Here is a 17,379-nt window from a genome sequence, read left to right as displayed (position 1 = left end):
CTAGCTTTGAGATTATACCATTTAGGGAGTAAAATGCCTTCTGGGGTTTACGGGCCTAACACAATCTCCTCAGGGCCAAGGTCATCATGTTTTCACAGATAAGTGGTACTGGAAAGCTCTGGGTGGTTTACAGTTTGTTTTAATCCCCAGGGTGGGAGTGGGGGGTGGGGGGTGGTTAATGGAAGAAAAACAGGGAGGAGTTAAGGAGGGTGGAAGGAAGGCAGGAGGGAGAGGAAGGGGCAGGAGAGAGACAGGGGAGAAAGAGATTGAGAAGCACTCTTAGAAGGATTGGGGTCAGAATGGGGTGTTTGCAATTGTATGGGGGAATATAAAAATAAAATTTATTATTTAAAAAAAAAAGAAAATATAAAATATTCAGTGAATAAAAATTGAAAACAAAAAATGTAAAAAAAAAAAAAGAATTACACAAAGAGACAGAACAACCAACCAGGGTTGTCTTGCCATTTCTTATAGGTTTCGGGGGTAGACTGAGCCACAAAGGAGATTTCATTAGAAAAGTAGAGAGGGTATAAGGGAGGCAGTAGCCACGCTGCAGTTCACACGTTACCCCTTATCTGTAGGGACAGCCAGCAAGTCCCTAACTGTTCCACCTCCCCTGGCTCCTCCTTCGGGTTCTCCTGGGTCAGGAGTGTGCGTGTTGAGCTCCATAACTAAGGCCCACCCAGGTTTCCCAGGACACCCAAGTTAGTCAGAGACAGGGAGAACTGACACAGGGTTCAGTCTCTCCTCGCCAGCTCCTGCTTATCCTTGCTCTCCTTCAGTTTACACCCATTTTCCTTCCCAACTAGCTTCTCCATGAACATTAAGCTCCAGCCTTAATGTAAAGATGACAGCTTTACAGAGACTGCTCATTCAGCTTCTGAGATTACCTAAGGTCAATCTCTGCGCTGTGTGTGTGTAAGAGTATGAGTAAAACCCAGTAGTCTTGCTTCTCTGACTGAAAACTGATACAAAATACATTATATGCAGTTTTACAAACAGTAATCTTAGTTTTATAATCAGGAAAAAAAAAATCCCAAGAGAGAATAATGCACTATGGAAATATTTGCATGATGAAAAAAAAAAAATAAATCAAAGTAATCCATGATCACACCGAACAACTGTTTGTCTACCTATTTCCCTCTCCCTGCCTCCCTTTACAAATGTTTGTGTGTATACCTATATGGAACTATATACATATATCCATTTATTTGCACACTTTTGATTTACTAACTACGGTTTTATGTCCTTTTTTAATTTTACCATTATATGCTGAGCAGTTTCCTACGTCATTAGAATTTCTTTTGAAAACATGACTTTTCAGTGGTTGCAAGATACTGTTACAGTTGTGCACCATAATACAACCATCCTCCTTCAAGTTCTTCACAATCACCGGCTTTCAGAGACAACATTGCAAGAAGACCCTTATACTCAGTTCTTTGCCAGCATCTCTGATCAAGTCCTTGGGATCGCCTTCTAGAACAGGAAAGTTTTAAGCTCTAGATATATATTATCAAATGATTTTTGGTCACCATCTTCAGGGCCATAAGCATCTCACATCAGGCCAATGTTTACAATACTTATTCACGAATATCACACGGAGATCTGTGAGCTGCAAACGATGATGCAAAATAGCAACAGGGTCCTGGAGTTATCTGTTGTGCTGTGTGAGGAGTCCCCGAACCATGGGGGAAGACAGGTATGCCTTTTTGGGGAGGGGTTGGATTGGCAGGTGGTTTCTATTGGGAGGACCTGAGACTACTGCTGCCAGCTAGAAGCTGGCAATACTGTCACAACATAGATACTAACCCTGGAGGATAGCCAAGTGCACATCAGCCTATGTTGGAGTTTTCCCACCTAAATCTTAGTCTCTCATGGTGGACACCTAAAAATCCAAAACCCACTCTACCATATATTTACGCAAATACAGTAAAGAAAGAAGAGATTATTTAACTTCTCATTCTTCTCAAATCTTTCAGGCCAAATGCCCAGCTGCTGATTTTCTTCCCAGCCAGCCCACAATCAGCTCCTCATTAGGATACTGGGAACAACTCAAGAATCAATGCATCACCCCCTCACTTCCCAGTCCTTTTGTTTGACAGTTGTGTAAAAAATGGATGGTTCCATTTGTTGTAAAATCCACTGTATTAGCCTATGTTCCATTAAACTGTGTTTTGATGAAACCACTCCCTCCCATGCTCCAAACACAGAGGCCCCAACTCTCAAGGAACTGAAAGAACTACATTTTGATGTCCTTACACAAGTTTTGTGTGTGTGTGCGGTGGAAGGAGACGTCCTTTCCATGGTGAGGAGAGAGGAGGTGATCCAATTAGGATATGCAAACCAAATAAAAGCCATGAATGAGAAGGAGGAGCTGAATTTCTAGTCACTTTTCCCGATATCTTCACAATGTGCCTAGCACGAGGTGTGCACTTTGCACAAACCACAATGGCTGAACTGCCGTTAGGAAAGGCACAAATTCTTGGATGATTCAATTAAACTAGAGTCAAACAACCTCAGCTGCAGAGTAAAAAGTCCAAAGTTGAACTCAAAAGATCCAGAAATGTAATATGCAGCATCCAAAGCTGTTCACTTGAGCTGCGGCTTTAGAGATCAGAAATGAAAGGAGGGAAAACTCAGTGTGGTCCTCCATTCCTGATCACTGCCTTGAAGGCCTGACATCACTACAGCTAACCCTGTCTAGCTCCGTTCACTCATTTTATAAACTTGTGAGGAACAAGGTATTTTCTGTATACTTAGAAAGAACTGGCCCACTGACAGAACTAGCAAGATGGCTCCCGTGAAGAACTGCAATTAAGGAGGATTTCTGATAAGATGGCTGTCGGCAAATGCAGTACTATACCATTTTACTTTCTCTCTCAGAAGACGTAGTCCCTATTTTTTCAAGGTTTAAAAATCATGTTAACAATAAGCAAATATAGCAAGGCCAGATGCCTTTCGTGGTCAGATGGTTCATTGTTTAAAAAGCTTCAGTTTAAAATCCAAAAGATTGTTAACAGATGCAGTTTCTGGCTAGCGACTGGGAAAAACCTCCCTTAAACAAAAGAGTATGTTGTGATTGGAACTAAAAAGGGAATTACCTTTAAAGATAAGAACCACAAACATTTCCTATTTGAAAATACACCCAGCCTCACCAACAGGACATTTTTGGACCTTCCATGTAGTTAAAAATTTTGACAGTAGATTGCTGCAGATGACAAACTATAGCTGACCAACCAGCCTCGTAATTTTTACAGATTTGTTTGGACTTTCAACAAGGCCACAGCATCCATCTCTTGCTCTCCCCCAGGTTACTCAATTAGGCAAAATTCCAATTAATTTCTTTCCTTTTTTTTTTTTTTTTTAAGTCCCAGAAATACTTGTGCTTTTTGGCTCTGGAAATGGGTTTTCAAACAGACTTAGACAGAGAAGTTTCAGAAATGAATACAGAGCCTGATAAGCAGATAGCCACTGCTGGGACTCAAGTCACCATTGGATGGAAAAGAGCCACTTGGCTGACAAAGGCCTGGCCCTGTCTTCGGTTCCCAGTCTCTTTTGCCTCCACAGCTGCTGTTGACTTTAACACAGCAAGTCTGCTTTTCACCAACTTGTGGGTCTGTTTCTGTTGGCTTTCGTGGCCCCTTCTTCTGTGGCTGCACTATGTGTGAGAATATCTGTAATGCCCTGGGTTCTAATCTTGAAAGCTGGAAAATCTGAAGGAGCCATGGGTGTGTGGCTTTCCCTCCACCTGAGAAAAGAATGCAGTTTGGCTTGTAGATGACAAGCCTGTTTGGGAAAGGTTACTCAAGAGATGCCAGGAAAATAATGTGCTCTTAGGATTAATGATGGCCACCCCGGGCTCCATTCTGAGAATGTGCAAGCTGTCCCTTGGGAGATCACATTCCCTGGAGAGGTACACGTCATACCCTTTTCCTTACTGTGTTCTTTTTGTCATTGTGGTATTTCCCCCATTGATTATAGCACCCAAAGAAGTCAGTTTCAAACTAAAAGTATAGTATACTTTTAAAAGTCTCAGAATTCTAATCAAGAAATGATTGGCTCTCCTATCTTGCCCACTGTCCCCACTCTATCCATGTGAATCCTCTCAACCCCCACCCCCTGGAACTCTGGCCTACACCCCAGTTATTGTATGCATAAATAAATAAAATAAATTTAAAAAAAAGAAAGAAAATGTTTGGTCCAAGCCATGCTGCTAACATCCATTTTAAAGAGAGGTAGATCTATAAGCCCACAGGATTCCCCAAAGAGTAAAATGGCTTTCTGCTAAGCGGCACCACTGCTAAGTCACGTAAGGAATCCAAACTAGGAATCCAAACTGGAATGAGGCTAGCAGGAGAACTGCACTCCTCCCAAAGGTATATGCAACCTAACCAGGTATTAGCAGCAAGGACCCATCTGTCAAGAAATGGGATTCTGAGGCCAGTGGCCACATCCATCCTCTTATGAAAGCCAACCCTGCCAATGTGCACATGAGACAAGGTTTGCAAGGGGATTTGATAGGCCTGGAAATTGAAAAATGAGCAGCAGCTGCAAGCCTGAGGTCATTACTATCCTCTAGGGCTTGCCTCTTCTAATCTAAGGGGCAGTAGTTTCCATGATTAACTTTCAATTGCTGTCAAGGGTGCAATAAAATCTGGGAAAGAAGAAAACTTTCCCCCTCAATAAGCTGCTCCCATTTTTCTGCCTCTTCCTTTCCTCCAGTGCATATTTTTAATCCCTTCATATTGTTCCCTAATTGTGAGGAGGAAAAAAATCTGCCCTTGGAGAAGCCAAAATAGATAGTATTCTCTGTATACACAAGACCTTGAGGATTTTTCTTTCTCAGTTCTAGGGGCCCGTAGTTAGATGACTGCACTAAAAGTTCCCATTTCCAAAGACTATGCGTTATCATTGGTTTCAGTACTGAACAGATTTTAATTTTAAAATACTTTCTACCCATCATACTCTATATCTGTTTCCTCAGAGATAACAATCAGTTCAACAAAGAGAGGTTTTTTAGTGGGTAAAGCAAAGAGAGAGTGAAGACATCTGTTCACAAACACATCTTACTGGTTACTACTAGGTTAGGAACCCTTAGCACCCCACTCAATCTGATGGGATAGTGAGAGTCACGCTGACAGATTACAGCTGGACAGGTCTCAGCAATGTCCCAGAACTAAACCAACACAGTTTTATCAATTACAAATGATCAGTTGGAAAATTAAATGTGCTTTAAAAATTTTGAGATTATTCAGCATAACATTAATAACAACTTGGTGGCTCATCAGACATTCACTTCAAAGCACCAGATATTGAAGTTTCAAAGATGAGTAAAACATGATGGCTCACCAGCGGAGGCATAAAGCCTGGTGGGACACACACAGGCCCACTGCTGGAGAGATGCTCCTGGAAAGGTGGTGAGCCAATTGCACAAGGCAACAGACAGGGGACAGAGGTGCTGAGAGACAGCCAGGTGGGTAAACGGAAGCATGTTCGTCACCTAAGGAGAGGTGTACTGGTACTATGCCTTGAAAAGATACTGTATTGTTATAGTTTGTTCCCATTTGCCAGGGGCAAGAGTAAGTAAGTAGAGGGTCAGTTGCCTGTTAGAGAAAGGCACTATTTCTGGTAGGTGCCAGTCCTGCTGCCCCTCCCACTCATCTCACTGAGAGTCATGTCTCTTCAGGATAGAAGACAAATTGGCAAAAGATGGCCATGAACAGGCCTGGTTCAAGCATGGGTGCAGGAACAGTCTAAGGATTTGCCCCAGGGTTTAAAAGATGGCAGAGTGAGCGTGATTGCAGGAGACAGATGCACAGGGTGATGCCATTACCAGGGATACTAGGGAAAAAGAATGCTGGTGTTTCCACTGCTCCTGATATCCATCCTCTCCTTCTCTGAAGTAATAGAATCAAGTAGGGTGACCACCCAGAATAGATGCTGCATTCCTTACAGTGAGTTGTGGCCATGTAGCTACCAATGAGATGTAAGCAGAAGGCAGGTGTATAACTCCAGGGACAATTCCCTAGGAACTTGGGGAACAGGAAAGGGTGGGAAGAAGCTTGTGCCTCATTCCCCTTTCATCCATCCTAGCTTAGCATGTGAAATGGTTGGAAACCTCCTTTGAACACAAGGACAAAGTCATACTTAGAAGTGATGAAATGGAAAGTTGTTAGAAGGTCACAGAGGACTGAGACCCCACAATACTAGTGATAAACTACGTACATCCAAACTTTTATGTAAAGAATGGGGATGGGGGCTTTGATGTTGGATGAGCCAAACAAGCCCCCACTATGAATACCTTTAGTATATATCTACAGTTCTGGTCTCACACTTGTTACTCCTACCTCCATTTATTTTGGGTCTCGGTTGCACAGGATTACAACAATGGTTACAGGTATTGCTGGGGGTTGGGGGTCATCAGTGAAGTATTGATAAAAACAACATCTAAGCAGTAGGCACTTGGTCACATACAGCACCCAGGTCACAATAGGGCACATTCAAATGCTTTTTTACATTATAAAGAACTGTCAGAATTGTGGTGATGGAAAAGAAAAACAAAAGGAATCAAAAATAATTTTCCAATGAACCATAATCACAATGAATATCTTACCTTTTTCTTGCTACAGTATATTTGCCATTTTTTCTCAGCCGGAAGTGCAAACATAGCTTCCCTGTGTTTGTCTGTGAGGTCAAGTTCATCCTGAAAAGAAAAACAGTAATTTATTATTTCACAAACTATGTGCCATTCTTGGCCTCCCCAGTGGTGCAGCAGGTTGAGCGCAGCACTGTGAAGCTGTCTGCAGCCTCTGCAGCGCGGGTTTGATTCCCAGCCAGCCAGGGAGATACCCACATGGCTCGGCAGACCTCTCCTGTCTCGCCTGTTGCTCCCCTCAGCAGTGTATTTTGGTCCGTCTGCCTGTTCTGTTTCCCGCTCTGTCTCTGGTGAATCCTCTCACCTTCCCATGCCTCTGGCCTGTACCCCAGCTCTTGTATAAAAATAAATCTTTAAAAAATTCATTAAAAAAATATTTGCCATTCTTACAGGGGAAGTTATCAGCATCATTGGGGTAAGACAAAAGAACCAACACATATTTAAAGGAACTCAGAAAAGATCAAGAAGCCAAGTTAAGGCACACTGAACACCGTTAAGAAAGCAAGTCCCCAGCATAGGAGTAGGCATCTAGCACAGCAAAGGGATGAGGAAGGGCCCTGCGCTTTACTGCAGGGTGGTGGGAGGGGACCGAGCATGGACAGAACTCTCCTGAAACACCCATACTGCTGTTGAGGGCCCATCAAGCAGCAAAGGTCATTGAAATACCAGAGCTTAGAAGGAAGAAATCATACGATGGATGGGAGTTTGCTGAGGATAGCGCCACAAACACTGAGTACTAGGCTGGGTCTTGAAGAACTTGAATATGATGGCAGGTGGGAAAGGTCCAGAAGGAAAGGCCAGGAAGTGGTAACAGACCTCATGTGGTCAGGAGACACTGGCAGGCTTGGCTAAAATGCTCAGTTTATGCAGAGAATCATCAGAAAAGAGGTTTGAAAAGTGGGGAGAGACCAGTTTGTGGAAAGTCTTAAGTTCAGTCTAAACAATGTGTTTTCTTGACCAAGGAGATCAATCAGGTTCTGAGCCAGGGAGTTGTATCTGTATCCCCATCAACTCCAACAATATTTATTCATGCAACATACAGGCATCTTCTCATTTAGTTGCCACAAAAGCCTAAGAGTTCTGCTCATTACCGCACCCTCCTTGTAACAGCAATCTTTGTTTTAATACACTGGGGAAAATTGAGCTCAGCTGAAGATCTGGTCAGTAATTTGCTCAAGACTGAAGAACAGGTAAATGATGGGGCTGGGTTTTAAGCCCAGAGTTGTTGACTCCAGAACCCAGACTCAGCCTCTCAGATCAGTGTCAGGGGACATTAATTTTACAGTGGTCTGCAGTTTAGACTGGATACTAAAGGGAGAAAATTTACAAACATCTATAACTAGTGAACAATGGGATGGTGAATATAAAATGTTTCAAGAAAAGTTACTGGCACTGAATAACTGAATCCATGGTCAATTTTATTAGTTAAGTGTCTGATACACTTTTATTGCCATAGAGAAAGTTACCTTGTTGAGGGACACAGCCTGGTGGATTTGAGGCATTAAAAAAAATGCTATAAATTAAAATTAAGGCACACACACACATAACCAAATGTGAAGAGCATAAACAAGCCCCACTCTCGATACCTTTAGTATATAGCTACAGTTCTGGTCTCACACCTGTTACTCCTACCTCCATTTAGTGATCATTAATTCTTCCTGGAAAAGTCTCATGATTTTCCCTTTGTTTAATTCCTGGTGAAACTATCCAAACTTAAGCCCTAAATAACCTTTCTCTTGGCCCCACAATAGCCTCCCCACTGCTCCTCCTAGTCCTTCCAGAGCTTCCTTTAGCTGTGGTTCTCAAACTTGACCTCAGAATCACCTAGATGTTCAGCTGTCAGGACTCAGCAGGTGGAAGGAGGTCAAGGATTTGCAACTCTGGTAAATTTCTAAATGTTGCTCATGATGCTGGACTGGGACCATTCTTTAAAACCACCCCCTTAAAAATAGAGAACTCATGCTATTTTGAACTCCCAGTTCAAAAACTTGACTTGTTCCACATTGCCTAAAAATTCACTATATATTCTTTAGTCTGTCTTCTCAAGTCTTCCATTTGTAACTCCAGCTTACTTTGCCAGGCTTGCTTCTGATGGATCCCCTTTGTGGTCAACCTTGCTAATCCCTACACTGCCAGGGCGAGCCACACAGGGCCTGATACTTGCTAGCTTTCCAGGAAGACCCTTACTCTGATTAAAGCTCTACTTTCTCATCTCCAGGATGGGCATATATTATGTCTTTCCATGGCAGTTCTGAGAATTAGCAACATCTAAGCAGGAACAAATATCTTGCATGGGCCCTAGTGGATGGGGAGGGGGCAACTGCATTATAGTTATTTATCTTGTTATTTAACTACAAATCTGGTGCTATTTTCTTAGAAGAGCCAAGCAAAGCAGTAAGTCACTAAAACACACACCTCACACTCTATTATACCAAACCATAAGAAACCAGTTATCAAGAATTTCAACAATGGACAACCAGGGAAGGATATTTATAGAAAATTCCATTATAAGGGAACATGTTAAAAATGTTTACATTTTGGCATGCAACTATTATATGTGAAGCAATTCTTTTTCTTCCTTTCTTCCTTTCTATTTTCCTGTAAGTCACAGTGACTCTCAACTGTTGATGAATAAGAAAACAATTAGCTGTTTTTTTGGGGGAAGGGGGTGGGGTTCAGGTCAGTTATTCAATAGCCAATGCAATAGTGCTCAGTTTGGGGAAAAGTGTAAAGCAGCGTAAAACAATGTTATTATTAGCATATCCTTTACTATACTTACAGGATAGTGTTTACTAGCTGAGCAGAGTTGTGAAGAAATGTGTGAATACTAAAACATAGAAATTCACAGTAAAGCGTATTAATATTACCATATTTTGCTTTTAGAGGTAGGAAACTTCTGCTGAGACACTGAAATGACCAGTTTTGAATTGAGAAAATACACCTAAACTACGACTTAGGGGCAGATAACTTCATGCAAGAAGAGAATTTCCACAAAACAAAAATATAAAAAATTGCTATAGGGTCTCTGGAAATAATATTGGATCACTGTAAGAAAATGGGAATAAAGTAACACTGGGAATAGTAACAACTAACTTACTTATCGAGCTCTTTCTGTGTGCTTAGTACTAGTGAGTTCTAAATGAATTAAGTTTTCCCTCACAACATTCTATAAAGTGGATAGTATTACTCCACTTTCCAGGAAACTGAATCAAAGAAATGAAACAGCTTGCCCAAGGTAACAAAGTTAGAAATGGTGGAGGAGGAACCTGAGTCTAGATTGTCAGGTTACAAACTCATGTTCTTCACCTCTATTCCTTCACCCTGTTGATCATTCAACAAGCAGGCAGAATTATGACACTAATGCAAATATCTGCATCCATATGCTATTCTCGGAGCCTACTGAATGTTATTAGCAGGAAGAGATGGACTTTGCTGTAAGATAGTTCTGCATTCCTAGTGAGGTTCTTAGAGTTAGGCAACCATGAACAAGAGACTTGATCCTCTAAACTTCAATTTCAGAGATCAAAACTGATCATGTGTAATATGTATTTGATAGAATTACACCTGATAAAGAATATGCCTGACAGAGTTAACTTAAGGAGTCATTCATGCAACCAACAATTATTTTTGTGAGTTTGCTAAATACTATGGCATTGTGCTAAAGTCAAATAATGACATAAACAGTGATCACACAGGAAACTGAACTTCGAGGGCCCACTTGTTGTGGGGAAAGGGAGGGCTATCCCGAATAAGTCAAATGAGAGCTGAGAGAGGAATAAAAATTAAATAGGCAAAAAAGCACCACAGATAGCGAACAGCTGCCTTGAAGCTTGCTATGAACTCTGGTCTTTATCCTATCAATCAGGGGTTACTGGCAGATTCAGAGCACGGCAGTGTAGATGAAATTATATAATAATGGGAGTGCCTAGGCACAATGCCAGAGTGTAGTAAGATCCCCCACCCTTCCATTCCAAAAGCATCTCTGCTCTGACTCATTCTGTTTAAATAAAAGGACTGAATGCAAGACTCTTCACTGTCACAGCCTTAGACATCAATTAGTATTTATAGTCCTACTCACTCCAGGATCATTACCAAACATTATGAAGAATATAAAGATGAATAACAGATCCTGATCTCCTAGAATTTGTAATGTAGGTATGAAAATAAGATGACTGAAGGCTTCAAAAACAAGGTTCCCTTTCTTTTCAGGATAAAGTCCCAATTCCTTAGCTCCAAACCCTTTCAGGATACAGCCTTTGCAGACCTGTCCTACCTCCTCTACATCTCCAACAGCAGTCACCTTAGCAAGTCTAATAACAAGATGTCTGCTTCTGCAACCTTTGTAGATGCTGTGCCCTATTTCCCATAGAGCCCTTGCCACCAGGTACAAGCAGTAAGTACGACTCATCTAAGCTTTTACAATGTGTCAACTATTCCCTCCAGGCAGCCTATCCTGATTTTTCTGGGGTAGGCAGCTCTCCTTAACCTTATAGCTTTTATCATATTGTTATAATTATTGGCAAGTGGGATTCCTATTCTAGATTCATTCCCAGAGGGCAGGAAGCAAATTTGTTTTATCCATCTTTGTACTACTTACCAATCCCCAAAAGAATATCTGATATAGTTGGAATATTTTAAAAAATAAAAGCAAGGTGACAGGTAGGGGAAGGTGGGAAAACTGGTAGAGAGAGAGAGAAAGGAGCAAAGGAGGGGACTGTCATAGGATATAATAATTATCACTGCATTTTGAAGATTAAACCCCGTTTTTTGGTAGTAAATTTTATATATAATGAATCTTAAGTGTATGATTTTGAGTTTGGCAAAGGCATATGCCAATACTTTAGAAACTGGTTGTAACACTTTACTCTCCCAACAGCAGTATGTGGCAGTTCCAGTTACTCCACATTCTTACCAACATTTGGTGCTATGTCTTTTTAATTTAGCCATCCCAGCTTAGGTAAAACAATATCTCAATGCAGTTTTAATTTGCATTTTCCTGATGACAACTGATGCTGAGAAGGCCTCTTCATGTGTTTGCTGGTCATTTATGTGTTCTTTATGTCATCACTGTTCAAATTCTTTGCCCATTTTTACTGAATTGCTGGTCTTATTACTGAAAGAACTAAAAAACTTAGTTCTTTACATATTCTGGAAACATGTCCTGATTATCAGAGGCATGTATGGAGACTATTTCTCCTAGCCTGTGGCTTGCATTTTCATTTTGTTAACAATCCATTTTGATCACCAGTGTTTTTTTTTAATGATATCTAATATTTTTTATTTTTGATCTAGTTTTTATTAAGGTAACAATGATTTACAACTTTGATTTTAACTATGTCTTATAATTTTCTTATATAGTCTTTCTCCTCTATTAAATTTACTTGTTAAATTTTCTCCTCCTTTGTTAAAATACTCCTTAATTCTTCTTGATGCAATTATAAATGGGTTTGCTTTCTTGCTTTCTTCCCCATCTAGCTTATTCTTTACACAGAGGAAGGCAACTGATTTTGTAACCTACCTTTTTGCTGAGCTGATTTATTGTTTCAACTAGCTTTTTTTTTTTTTTTTTAACTTTTTTTTTTTTTAAATAAATTTTATTGTTATATTCCCCATACAATTGCAGCCCCCCCATTCTGACCCCAATCCCTCCCCTCCCGCCCCCCTAAAAGTGTCTCTGGTTCATAGTTTTTTGTTGATTTTGATTTTCACTATCTTATAGTTATTCATTTTCCTGGTCCCTTATTTAAGTTTTCTAGATTCCTGCTATGAGTGAGACCATCCGGTATTTTTCTTTTTCTTTTTGGCTTATTTCGCTGAGCATGATCCCTTCCAGCGCCATCCATGTTGCTGCAAATTGCATGTGTTTATCTTTTTTGAATGCTGAGTAATATTCCATGGTATATATGTACCACATCTTCTTGATCCAGTCATCTATTTTTGGGCATTTGGGTTGTTTCCAAAGCTTAGCTATTGTAAACAATGCTGCTATAAACATAGGGGTGCAGGTGTTCTTTGGAATTGATGTTTCTGTGTCCTTTGGGTAAATACCTAGGAGTGGAATTGCTGGATCATATGGAAGCTCTATGTTTAGTAGGTCCAGAAATCTCCACACAGCTTTCCACAGTGGTTGGACCAGTTTGCACTCCCACCAACAGTGCAGAAGAGTTCCTTTTTCTCCACACCCTCGCCAACATTTGTTGTTGCTAGTTTTTTTAATATGTGCCATTCTCACTGGTGTAAGATGGTATCTCATGGTAGTTTTGATTTGCATTTCCCTGATGACAAGTGATGTTGAACATTTTTTCATATGCCTGTTGGCCATTTGCATTTCCTCTTCAGAGAAGTTTCTTTTTAGCTCTTCTGCCCATTTTTTGACTGGATTATTTTCTTTGTTGTTGTTGAGTCTCATCAGCTCTTTGCAGATTTTTGTGATCAGTCCTTTATCATTAGTGTTGGGTGCAAAAATGTTCTCCCAGTTGGTGGGGTTTCTCTTTGTTTTTGTTATTGTCTCTTTTGCTGTGCAGAAGCTCTTTAATTTGATGTAGTCCCAGCTGTTTATCTTTGCCTTCACTATCACTGCTTTGGGTGATGTGTCTGTAAAGATGTCTTTGATGTGCAAATCACGTAGTGTTTCGCCTATATTTCCTTCTATATATTTTATGGTTTCAGGTCTTATGTCTAGTTCTTAGCTTTTCAGTAGAGTTTTGGGGGTTCTCTATGTATGCTGTCCTGTTGTCTGCAAATAAAACTTACCTTTTTCCAATTTGGATTCCTTTTAGATCCTTCTCCTGCCTAATTTTTGTAGCGAGGACTTCTAATACTATGTTGAATAACAGCGGTGAAAGTGGACAGCCTTGTCTTACACTAATCTTAATGGAAAAGCGTTCAGTTTTTCACAATTGAGAGTATTAGCTGTGGGTTTGTCATATATGACCTTTATTATATTGAGATTTGTTCTACTTGTTCCCAGTTTTTAGAAGTTCATTTTTTGAATCATAATTGTATGTTGAGTCTTATCACATGCTTTTTGAGCATCTGTTGATAAGATCATTTGACTTTTATGTTTCCTTTTACTGATGTGGTAAATTACATTAATTACTTTGGATGTTGAACCATCTTGTACCCCTGGAATAAATCCCACTTGGTCATGGTGTATGGTCCTATGACTACATTGCCGAATTTGGTTTGCTAAGATTTTGCTGAGGATTTTTGCATTTATGTTCATGAGGAAAGCTGCCTGTAGCTTTCTTTCTTGTGTGGTGTCTTTGTCTGGTTTGGGTATTAAGGTGATGGTAGCTTTATAACATGTGTTTTGAAGTATTCCCTGGTTTTCATTTTTTTTTTTTTTGAGGAGTTTAAGAAGGATATATATTAGCTCCTATTTGAAGGTTAGGTGGAACCCACTAATGAAATCATCTTTTCCTAGAATTTTGGTTTGGGGACGGACACTTGGATTACTGCTTCAATTTCCTTCCCTGTAGTTGGTCTACTCAAGTCTTCTATTTCTTCCCAATTCAGTCTCAGATGGTTATATATTTCTGAGAGTTTGTTCATCTGATCTACATGATTCAACGTACTAGCATACAAATGTTCATAGTAATCTCTTATGAGTCTCTGAATTCTGAAATGTCTGCTATAATTTCCCCTTTTTATTTCTGATTCTATTTGAGTTTTCTTCTTTCTCTTTTGAGCCTAGATAGAGGTTTATCTATTTTTTGAAAGAATCTGCTTTTAATTTCATTAATATTTTGGAGTCTGGCTTTTATTTCTCTTGCATATATTTCTGGAGTCTTTAGTTATAAAAAAAAGTTGACAGTCTTCTCTTTTTTTTTTCCCCAGCTACTTGCACTCATTTAGATGTACTGCTGGGAATAAAAGCACAACTGAAAGAAGGAGGAAAAAGAATGGAATACAAACTAATTTGAAAATCATCTTGGCACATTAGTATACTCAAGCTCTGAAATGACTTCCAAGTAATATTACAGGAAGCTTTTCATTTCGATACTTAATGAAATACTGAAAAAGGCAAGCTTGGAAAACAAAGCAATTAGGAACACTATCTCAGATAATACCTCTTCATATGAATCTTTTAGAAAAAGGACATGTAGAGAGGCAGAAGTAAGATCAGTGGTTGCCTGAGCTAGAGGCAGGAGTAGAGACTGACTAAAAATAGGCACAAGAAATGATGTGACGGAAATATTCTGAAGCTGGGTTGTGGTGCTGGTTACAGATCTGCATTGCAAATTCAACAACATATAAATTATATCTCAGTAAAGCTGCTTATAAAACAAAATCAAGCCTGGTTGTTGGAGCTGGAGAAAAAAAGAAAGATTCAGAGCAGAGAAAATATAACCTTGTAGACAGAGTAAGGAAAAGAAAATTCTGGTTCCATATTAGGTAAATCAAGAAGTTAGTTGAGAAGGGAAAGTAATGGGAAAGAAATGTATGAAAAGGAGGGAAAAGAAAAAACATGGATTCATTTAGAGTAAGTATTTCAATGTGGAAAATGTCACCATTTCAGACACAGCTTTTGTATGAAACCAAAGACCATTTCCATGAAATATATGTAACCTTTCCTTGAGAATTACAGAGATTCTGTTAGTACACATTTTACTTACTCCAAGAGATAGATCAACATTTTTCCCCTAAAGGCCCTTAATATTAAATTAAATTATATTTTAATGTTAACAAGAAGTTCTTAAGAACATTTTGGTGGTGGTTCCCCTCCACCCCTTCCACCGGGGACATACAACAGTACTGGCTCCTCTGTGAGTTCATAGTGAAGTTTTCCAGTAAAATTAACAAACAAATACAATTTGCCCAATCCCAGGAAGTATCCTGGCTGTTTCTAAATCACCTTCTTTAGCTTTTTACCCCTTACCTTTTTTTTTTTTTCCCTGCAATCCAGTTATGTTAGATATTGTTTTGGGGATTGGCAATTAATGCAAAGATGAACCACAAGTTCAGTTTCTGCTACTACACCTTAAATTTGATTGGTCTAGCTCTTTTTGGGCCACAGAATTTTTTTTCATATTATTCTTTCTTGGCTATAGTGTTAAAAATAAGGGCAAATGAGTTAGCCAGTGATAAGAGAAACCCCTGAATCAAGCATCATTCTCTCCACAGCCAGATCAAGTTTCTTAAAAATTAATACCAATCAGTAACACCCTAAAGGCTTTTCTTCTTGGGGAAGATAGTTATTATATTTTTATGACTTTATAAAATATGTATTTTATATATCTGTAATATCTTGGAGAAAAGGTACTTTATGTATCTTGCTCTGAAAGAAACCCTGCTGTGGGAACTAAAGTTCTGAGCTTTACCCTCTAACAAAGCATATTATTAAGCCCCACTTGTAAAAGATTACGCACAAAGATAACCCACTTGTCCAACACTTTGGAATAAGCAGGCAGCACTATAGAGAAATCAACATAAATCAGAAAACAATTGGCACTGGAAAAATAAGTCTAAGGAAATGGACTGATTTGTAGATAAAGTAAGGAAGGGAAGGAATTTTGAAATATACAATAAGAGTCTTGAATGATTGAAAAGGCTCTTTTTTTTAGAGGTATAAGCTAAACTGAAATATGGGATTATTTATAAAACCTCTTAAAGCATTTATTCTTTGAAAATTTACCAATCAAAAGATTTCCAAGTCAACAACTAAGTTGCTGGCTAACAAGAGAAATCACAAGAAAAATCTCTAAAAAAGGATTTCAGGATTTCTATTTCCAATGCATTAAGCTAAGTCATAACACACCTATCAAAGTAAAGTCACAAAGAGAGGTTCTCATGCAATTAGGGCTGAAGCAATAGGAAATTTTTTAAAAATGAGAAAAAGAAGCTAAGACAGGACTTGGGGTCATGCTGCCAATCAACCCATTGCTTTGTGTTTGTTATTTGATTGTTTGGGGGTTTTGTTTGTTGACTTTTCAATGGTCCTTTGCAAGGTAACTGTCCACCTGACTCAATGTATAGAGCTCACAGACTTTTTAACCATATTATTCAGACAAGGCTAACATTTCCCCTTCATATTACAAACTTCAGGGATTTGCCCACAGCAAACAAGCCCAAGTCACCCATTACTAACTTCAGCCACCAAAGGTTTCCCACATGCCCAGGAGGAAACAATCCTTCAGTTCACCTCAAGGATACACCCAAATTAATGATGCCTTCTCTGGAGTCAATCAACTCCACTTTACCCTTTCCACCCATCCTACAACTCAACACTACCAGAAATAAGACAAGCCATCGGAGGGGCACGTGACCATCGGAGGGGCACGTGACCAGACCTTAAGTATTTTAACATGGTGAGAAGTATGCCATCATGGAGGAAAAGGCAGATAAGGCAGGTTAAGGGTTGACACCTTGGCAGAAAAAAAAATTACCCTTTCATAAATGAAAAAGAAAATGTACCACCATGCTGTCATAATTCATTAAATTAATGAACACCCATCCAGTCGCAGCAAATGGTCATCACATCCAAGAGTCGTGGACACAGCTCTGAAAATTTAACCACACACCCTGAGAACAATATTTTATTTTCATTGTGGGGTTTGAAATATGAAAGTTAGATGAGATTTTTGTTGGTTTAAGTAGAGGTGTATTTAGTGAATTACTACTTGCTCCTAACCTATTAGGAAAGACATAAATGAAAAACAACAGAGTTTTAAATTCCCAAAGGGATGTGTACACAAAGAACAAACCTTGAAGATGTTCAGCCT

At 39.5% G+C, this 17,379-nt stretch overlaps 1 protein-coding gene across 2 annotated transcripts in view; it reads right to left on the bottom strand.

Moving 5' to 3' along the window:
• The window catches only part of DAAM1 (dishevelled associated activator of morphogenesis 1), a gene marked incomplete at both ends in the record, with an annotated part of 92,721 nt that overhangs the window by 67,441 nt on the left and 7,901 nt on the right, over positions 1–17,379 (bottom strand). For both annotated transcript variants that reach the window (XM_084240921.1, XM_084240922.1), the window contains one exon: positions 6,614–6,703. In XM_084240921.1, coding sequence (XP_084097047.1) covers positions 6,614–6,703 — 90 coding nt within the window. The remainder of the gene's footprint in view (positions 1–6,613; positions 6,704–17,379) is intronic.

The sequence above is a fragment of the Talpa europaea genome (assembly GCF_964194135.1).
Source record: "Talpa europaea genome assembly, chromosome: 8".
In the NCBI taxonomy this organism is placed as follows: Eukaryota; Metazoa; Chordata; class Mammalia; order Eulipotyphla; family Talpidae; genus Talpa; species Talpa europaea.
This window is presented reverse-complemented; position numbering and strand designations above follow the sequence as displayed.